Source organism: Mus pahari, chromosome 3, assembly GCF_900095145.1.
Source record: "Mus pahari chromosome 3, PAHARI_EIJ_v1.1, whole genome shotgun sequence".
NCBI lineage: Eukaryota > Metazoa > Chordata > Mammalia > Rodentia > Muridae > Mus > Mus pahari.
Genome location: NC_034592.1, coordinates 97,287,813 through 97,296,266, shown reverse-complemented (window position 1 = coordinate 97,296,266; position 8,454 = coordinate 97,287,813). Strand labels below are relative to the sequence as shown.

Here is an 8,454-nt window from a genome sequence, read left to right as displayed (position 1 = left end):
GAGAGAGAGAGAGAGAGAGAGAGAGAGAGAGAGAGAGAGAGAGAGAGAGAGAGAGCTCTAAGCAAAACTTTCCTATAAATGTCTTTCAGGCTCTTCCCAAACATGGAGAGGAGTTCCTGTCAGCATTCTTGGGGTAGACATTCTATGACTAAATGGGTGAAGCAGCAGAAGAAAACGTTACACACCAGTAGCCAATCAGGACGAACTCCTCTCACATTACCTCAGAGTAATCTGAAAGTGGCTTCAGGAGAGAGAATCTGTGATTTAGTTACCCTTGCTTAGGCACCTCAGATTCGAGTTTCCCTTGGGCCTGGACCTGATGGCTCAGACCTGTAACCCTATCACCTAGGAAATAAACAGACTCTGTTGTAGGGCCAAGGCTAGCCCCAGACTACATTCTGAGACCCTGTCTAAATTCCCACTAACTCAATACCATTAAAGTTTAATTTGAGTAACTAGTTGAGCGATCCTTATTTCCCCCTTATTAAAAGCAAGTTTTGATTGTGCGATTGGGCTTAAAGGGTTCTAAAGAATCTTTCCTCAGTTAGATTACACAATGGTTGACAACCAGTGGTTGTCACCTGTGGAAATGCAGATACAAAGACAAAAAAACGTGCCCATCTACATAAATATTTACAAACATTCTAGACACCAAACTGAAGAGGCTACGGCCTCTGCTGCTGTGTCCACAGTGGTTATATTCTCAGCACTTGGCCCAGCTGACAGTCCTACTTAGTGCAAATATGCCTAACTTTCTCAGCCCATAGGAATTTATCAAAGCCCAGTTATGTTAGACATCATATTTTGTGTCATGTAATCAAAGCAACCAAAATAGAAAAGGCCCTGCTCTCATGAAGTTTACATTCTAGAAAATACTTGGGTGACAGGAAGTGATAGATGATGATGAAGAAAAATGATGTAATGACTAGGAGATGAAGTCGACTGTGGAAAAAACGCTAGGCTAGCATCGGTGTTCCAGAAACTAACACTTTGTTTAAGGAGGGTAATTTCCCCTCTTTGCATTTGTTATTCGGAATAGTTCATATGAGTCGGGAAGGGGCATGCAATTAAAGCTTTGACTTTAGATAAGAGGGAGATAAGGAGTTTATAAAATAAACTCCCTTTTCTCTGGGGGAAATTGTTCTCACACTGGCTCTGAGCACCCGCATGGTGGGCTCCAATGAACTCTGCATTCATTGCATTAGAACACTATGGATTTCGAGACTCTGCTTAAGTCCACTTGACCAGGATAGATCTTGAAGCCTATCTGATGGTTCTACTCTGTAGACAACTATTAACTGTGGAACAGTGTGTGTGTGCGTGTGTGTGAAGTGAGTAAGGAGTATAAGTATACAGCTTGCCATTTGCACAAACATTCAGTACGTCCTAATTTTTGAGATATTAACAGAGGTTTCCTTCTTGCTTCAGTTGCTTGTATTCCTAACAGTACCTGTTAAGTGTTCAGTATATTTCTTACTTCCTCCCCTAACACTTGATAAAAAAAACTGAGTGCTGGGGTCCTTTTAGTTCATTCTTCTGCCACACACTCAGCGGAGGTAGATGGGCATCTGAACTGAAGGAGTCAGTGGAGGGCCAGAAGAGGAGGGTATCCTTTCGCAGGCTATTGGCGAGCCCGCCTGGGTTAACACCAGCTCAAGGGTTGACACTCTAAGTTGGGGGCCTTGGACGGATCCGTTAAGGCTCCTGCTTTGCCTGACCAGACTGTCCAACAGTGTCATTCAGCACAATGGTGAGGAAACACCTAGTTTGTCACGACCCGCTCCGTTGCTCTGCTCAGCGCAGCCGGGACTCCTGAGCGTGGAGCCCCACGCAGGAGAAGTTCAGCCTGCTAGAGAAGCCCAGACCTGGGGCTGGAAAGGGACGAGGGGCTAGGAGCCGGGGTGGGGGGGATTTCCTCCCTTGCTCCCCTCTCCAACGGGAGCGGAAAATGTGATTTGCTGTGCATTCCAGGCGCGGTTCCCTGGGGTGACCTCTCCCACCCAGGCGGGCAGGGGCAGGGGGGGAGTAGACAAAGTGGCGAGGCGGGCGGAGAGGGAACCCCGCAGGGAAGCAGGAGGGGTGCAGTGGGCGGGGGCACTACCGGGAAAGGGGGCGGATAGCGGGTCCCGCGGCGGCGACGGCGCCTGACCAATGGAGAGACGCGGTCCCCGGCGCTTGGCTGGCGGCATTTAAACCAGAGACCCGGAGATGCCCGACACTCGGTGCGCCCTTCGCAGACCTGGAGACCCAGAGCACCGCGGTAGCGGCGCTCTCCTTCGTCTTCCTCCCGCGTCGAGCCCGAGTGGCTCCGGCCGCGGTCGCACGCAGCGCCACGCGTCCACAGCGAAGGACCCGAGGACCCACGGAAGTGACAGGTGAGCGCGGTGGCACTCTGGTGTGTGTGTCTGTGTGTGTGCGCGCGCGCTCGCGTGTGTGTGTGTGTTGGTATGAACCCAGGCTAGCCAAGGAGTCCCCAAGGTTCATACCATCTCGAATCCTTCTCAGTTGTGATTCAGCCCCTTGGTGCACCAAAGACCTGGGGTTCTCTTGAGGGCGCATTAAAGAACCGAACCTGGCTCCTTCCTGTCGCAGAGGTAGATGTGGTGACTGCGGGGCACTGGGTCCACGGGGGAGGAGAGGAAGGTAGAGAGAAGTTGTCAAAAAAGTGCATCCCGTTTCCATGTGCTGGAGTCCTGCAAACACCGTCCTGGTGCTTGAATCACAGAGCCCGCGGGAGTCGCCTGCCCGGACAACGCACTGTTGCGGAGTCGGAGCCCGGGAGCCGCGACTCTGTGAGCTGAAGCCGACCTCGCAGCAAGTTGCAAGCAGAGACAGCCTCGAGGGTTGGGTACGGGGCTGGGACTGGGGCGTCTGTAGGAGTGGCGGTCCCAGGGCTGTGAGTGGTAACTGCTGAGGACTTGGGAATTGGTGGCGTGTGTGTTTGCGGGTATGCGACTGAGGCTGCTAAGACAGATTCCGCGCGGCTTAACAACAAGTCTGGGGTCCGGTACCTCGAAGCTTGAGTGCACGCGCCACACACTCTTGTGCTGGCTGTGCTCCGGCCGGCGCGTGGCTGTCTTTTTTGAGCCTCTTGGGGGTTCCACGCTCTCATCCTCCATACAGCAGACCTGCAGGCGCCGGGCAGCCACCACTGGCTGGTTCCCACTTCCGTAGATGCTGGCCGATCTGTACCCCACAGGCCTCGGTAACGCCTCGCTGCGCCTCGCTAGCGATTGCGCTCTACTGCGCGCTTTGCCTCTTGGTCCTTGCTCGCTGCCTAGCCAGCCAATTCTGGTGAACCCTCTCTAGCTCCTGGAAGAAGTCTAGAGTGACTGTCATCTCCCTGCTCCTACTTATTTCCAGAACTCTAGTTTGGGAAGAACAACTTCTCTACAGCCCTGGACTGGCTGTTCCCTCTCTGGCGTGCTTCAGCTTAGTGTGTGCCTATGTCCGGCTCTGGCAACCATACACTAGTGAGACTGGCTGGCGAGGATGCGAGATGACCAGCCTTTAGTCCAAGGACCTTCGCGAAAGCCTTAGGGGGCTCGCTGGTCTAACTCAGCAGCCTTTCCCCTCCCTAGTAGAATCCAAATCCCTACTCTTTGATGGAGAAATATAGCCTAGAAGTGAGGGGTTAAAATTTCCTCTTAACTGTTGGAGGGCAGAATGACGACCATCAGTAGGTAATTGGATCTCTTGGTGGAAAGAGCAAACCCAAGTGGTGCGCACGTCTGTTTATGTTCCCCTGAGATGGTGCCAGGATACGAACTGATTAAAACAATCTACTGTGTTCAATGGGTCACCAGGGCTTTAAGTTGTCCCAGGAACTCCAGAGTAGTGGTTTCCTTCTGACTGCTCTTACAAGTTAAATAAATAGCATAGAAGAGGTTAAGATAACCCCATCCCAGGGTGAGGGGTCTTCTTTCACCCCAGGGCTGCCCTCTCCTCACCCCCTCCCCTTTTTCTTTTTGGGACAAGGCAGGCAGGCAGCACAGGGCACTTGGGAGTACAGACTTTTCAAAGCAAAGAAGGAAAAAGATCTTAAGAAAACAAGATCCTCCTTCACTACCACCACAACCAAGTCCACAGATATAGGTGTTTTCATTACTCTTACCGGACACATTGCACCGTCGGATTTATAAGAAGTTACTAATTATTTAAGGCTTCTCAGTGTGTGTGTGTGTGTGTGTGTGTGTGTGCTTAACCCCAAGGTCATTGTAGGAATTAGTGTCTTTTGTAAACTTTGTAACTTCACAGCCTTCCTATGTTCTTCAAAGTTCACTCTGAGTAAAATGTTTTGTTAACCCACAATCTGTAGGAAATCCAAATTGGCTAATGTGGTTTTCACACCAGCACTTAGGGAGAGAAGAACAGAAACACGCTAAGTCCTTACATCCCTCAATGTCCACCTCTTGTCCTTTTAAATTGATGCTGTTGGTGACCTCAGTCTCAATGGTCCAGTCTACAGAGTGACAGAATACAAAGAACCCCCATGTGACCCCAGACTTCTCCCCAAGAAATGCTTGTGGCAGCAAAGCTTTGGGGCGTGTTTGAGAATGCAAAGCCAAAGACATATAGGAGAGCTCCAGCCTTTTATGTAAGGAGGAGAAGGGGAAGGCAGTTTGGAGCAGTGCCTGCACATTTAACTGAAAGGCACTGACCAGGCAAGTGCTACCAGCCCATGTCTTACATCTGCAAAGAATTTTCTTTAGTTTTAACATATGTTCTTAGAGATGCAAAATACAACAAGAATTCCCATGAGAGGAGAAGTCTTTTCCTCTGCTTGCAAACATGAAGATACAAAATAGATAATTATTAGATTTACAATATTTTTCAAAATTTACTGCATTAAAAAAGCAAAGCCACATGTTCCTTGTTAAATATGCTGTGCTGAATGTCATTGGCATAGTGACTAAGGACATGTTAGAATTAGATGAAACTGGGCTCAAACCCTGGCTATCCACTTTATAAACTATGTGACCTTGGATGGATTCCTGATTAGTAACAGGAAGACATTATTATATACCTCATAATTTATCATGACAAAACTTGGACAGTGTTTAGCATAATGTCTGATGTAGTAAAAACTAAAAAATAAGAGGTACCTTTTATTGCTAATGGCTGTGTTGGGCATGAGAGACCAGAGGGTGATTCTGAATTTAATCCCAAATCCCATTTATTTGTAACCGTTACAAAATGCAGCGTATGACTTGGCTGTCACTCAGTACTGCTGCTTGGTGAGCATTTGATATTTATACTTTCTAATTCACTTCCTGCTGATTCAAATAATTGTATACAATTATTAACTGCACTAAAAAATAAATCTTCCAGGGAACTACAAAGATATTTAACCACCAGGTGTCTCCTCCTCACCTTGTGTGGTGTTGGATTCCAGCCTGACTTAGCCCTAATGGGCAGATTATTCTTAAGAGACTTGCAACAAATGTGCAGGGCATAAAATTTATGACACATGCCAATCACTAATTTTTCTTTATCTCCTTGGTATAATTTGTCTGAGAAATCAACCAACCTTTATTATTATTAAGGATTTCCCTAGTTAATTTCTATAGGCTGGCTCTAAAATTTAAAGTTAAAAATCTAACTAAAATTAACTTTCACTCTCTTTAAAGATTAAGGTTTAAGGGGAAAAGAAGTGAATTCTTTAAAAATCCAGCCTGTCTATAAAGCATCTGCAGCAAATTCCATTGTGTTTTCTGCCAGGAGAATGAGCTCATGTCATTCTTGTTGCCTATCTTTCTAAAGGTCGTCCTGCAGGAACAGTGGACCCGTTCAGAGACAGGCATCTGGAGTTCACTGTAATTCTTACACAAAACTCCGTTTAAGCCACCGACCAAGCAGGTTGCTTGGCTAATGAGAAGTGTGTGGAAAGGAGCTGGCTCTAGATTCCCTAAATACATCAATAATATTGGAAACAAGGAGTACTTTTTGGGTTTCTGAATCTCCAGACTCTGAAGACTATTCTTGATGCTTTTGTGATTTTTTTTTTTCTTTTTTTGACAAGTTACCAGGACAGAAGTAATTACCACACCTTTCCTTGCTTGGAAGTGTTTGTTCTTGAACACCAAGAGAACTGGGGACAAATGGGAGGCAGTGAAGACCTGTTTTGAGGATCTGTCCTTTGAGATAAGTGATTGGAGGGGTGAAGTGGCAAAATGAAAAGGAGACGAGGGTGAAGTAAAAGCTTGTTGGCAGAGGCGAGCTTACCTCCAAATATCAGCACATCGCCCAGCAGCAGAAATGCACTAATGGGATGTTAAGGCAGGGTTTGGGATGAAGAGCGAGCGATAGTATCTGTATAGGAGAACCAAGGGACATGCTTACTACTTGTCATGATACACTCTGAGATTGGGATGCATCTGAATGCAACGACTGGACACCAGTGGGAGCTCATGAGAACCTAATCTTGACCAGTATTTGGATTGATTTTGGGCCATGTAGCACACTGCTAGGGGGTTGATGTGGAAAGAATTGTCCTCAGGGAAATATTATCTTCTTTATTTGGCCCATACCAGGGATACACAGAAAGGGCTAAGCATTTGGTGAAAACAGACTTGCAATTTCAAAAAGAAAATGCTCCAGTTTCTTGATTGAATAATCAACACTAGTTGGTAGAGGCCTTGGGTGAATGGACACAGTGATTGGTAGAGCCTGGCTTCAGCCTTCCACTGCTGTTTACCTCACTCTTCTTCAGGGAGACCATCAGAAGCACACTGGTCTTTCTATTCAAGCCAGGAAACTGCCCTGCTGATTTCTTTTTCTTTTCTTTTCTTTTTTTTTTAATTGGATATTTTCTTTATTTATATTTCAAATGTTGTCCCCTTTCCCGGTTACCCCCCAAAGCCCCCTCTCCCCTGGCTTCTTTGAGGGTGTTCCCCCACCCACCCACTCCCAGCTCCCCACCCTCAAATTCCCCTGCACCGGAGGAGTCCCCAGTGGCGGAGTTAGAAAAAGGACTGAAGGAGCTGAAGGGGTTTGCAACCCCATAGAAAGAACGATAATATCAACCAGCCAGATCCGACCCCCTACTCCAGAACTCCCAGAGACTAAACCACCAACCAAGGAGTATACATGGAAGGACCCATGGCTCCAGACGAATATGTAACAGAGGATGGTCTCGTTGGGCATCAGTGGGAGGAGAGGCCCCTGGTCCTGTGAAGGCTAGATAACCCTGCTGATTTCTGTTCATTGATGTTCTTGGAGGGCTTTTCTTTATAACACTAAAGTTTAAGAACTTGAAAACCTCACAATAAGCCAGCAAAGATTAAGCATTTTAAATGAAAAAAAAAAAACCATACTTTTTACACCTAGTAATTTTTTAATATTTTATTTATTTTTATTTATTTATTTTTACTTTTCTTTAGTGAAAAGTCAGACAGTGTAATGTAGACTGTTATGACTTATGAGGTACTCACTCTTGCATAGGAACAGAAAAAAATTCCCAAATTAAACCTCAAAACCATAGTCGACTAATTATGAATTTATTGCTTTATCATTGGGTTAAAATAAAACTCATATTACCCTTCATAGAACCAGAAAAAAAAAAAAAAACCAAAACAAAAAGCGAACATCCAAACATCAGTAACAAAACTTGAGAGCAAATGGAGATTTCCTAGAAAAAGAAAGACAAGTGTTAGAACGTTGTCTAGGCTGGGAGGAATCTACACTCCCAAGGGTTGGGAGATAAAAGCATCTCATATAGCTGGTGCCTTGACAATAGGGATGGTACTTTAAGATGCGAAGAACAGAAACTGTATCAAACTTCTGTGGTATAATAACAATCACTAACAAATGCTCAGGAACAACTCCTCTGAGTCAGGAACAAAGTGTCAGATGATGAACTAGCCTTCATCCATTCTCAAGGTAGATATAACAAGATTCATTAACAGATGTAAATAAGCCAGAAATGTTCAAAAAATGAGGAGTCCCTAGTTGGTCTGGAAAAATAATGAAAATCTGTACCATTTTCATAAGTGATGTTTTATAAGACAAAACAAAGCCGTTATTTTGTGAATGGATATCTGTAGAACAGTATGGCCTTATGAACAAATACCGTCGCGTGCGGTCAGCATACATCCACAGTCAGTCTCAGGTTGGCCTCTGTGGTTGTGAACACTGAGGCTCTGGACACAAAAGGAGTGAATTAGCTTGGAGGGTATTTTTTAGTAGATGTAGGGAGAGATTGTCAACCTAGATCTAGGGCCATCTATGCAATATTCCTTTGAAATAGCAGTGAATGGATTTTATTTTAGCTCTTGGCCTTTTATTTTAGACACTGGCCCTCAATTGGGAGTCACCAGAAACTTGTGAAACTGTGTTTGATTTGCATTATAGTTCCTTAGAGCCAGAACAGACGTGGCTTAAGTTACCTTGGCCTCTGGAGAAAATCTGTACAATTTTATAACTGGCCCATTTTCTTTCTTTTTTTTTTTTATT

At 45.6% G+C, this 8,454-nt stretch overlaps 1 protein-coding gene across 2 annotated transcripts in view; it reads left to right on the top strand.

Annotated features, from left to right (window-relative positions):
* The first annotated feature begins 2,183 nt into the window (after nt 1-2,183).
* The window catches only part of Grem1 (gremlin 1, DAN family BMP antagonist), a 10,123-nt gene continuing 3,852 nt past the window's right edge, over nt 2,184-8,454 (top strand). The window contains exon 1 of one of the 2 annotated variants that reach the window (XM_021194374.2): nt 2,184-2,375. In XM_021194374.2, coding sequence (XP_021050033.1) covers nt 2,209-2,375 — 167 coding nt within the window. In that variant the 5' untranslated portion in view covers nt 2,184-2,208. Of the gene's footprint in view, nt 2,376-6,026; nt 6,037-8,454 lie in introns of those variants that run through there. The other variant, XM_029536620.1, reaches the window with a different exon arrangement.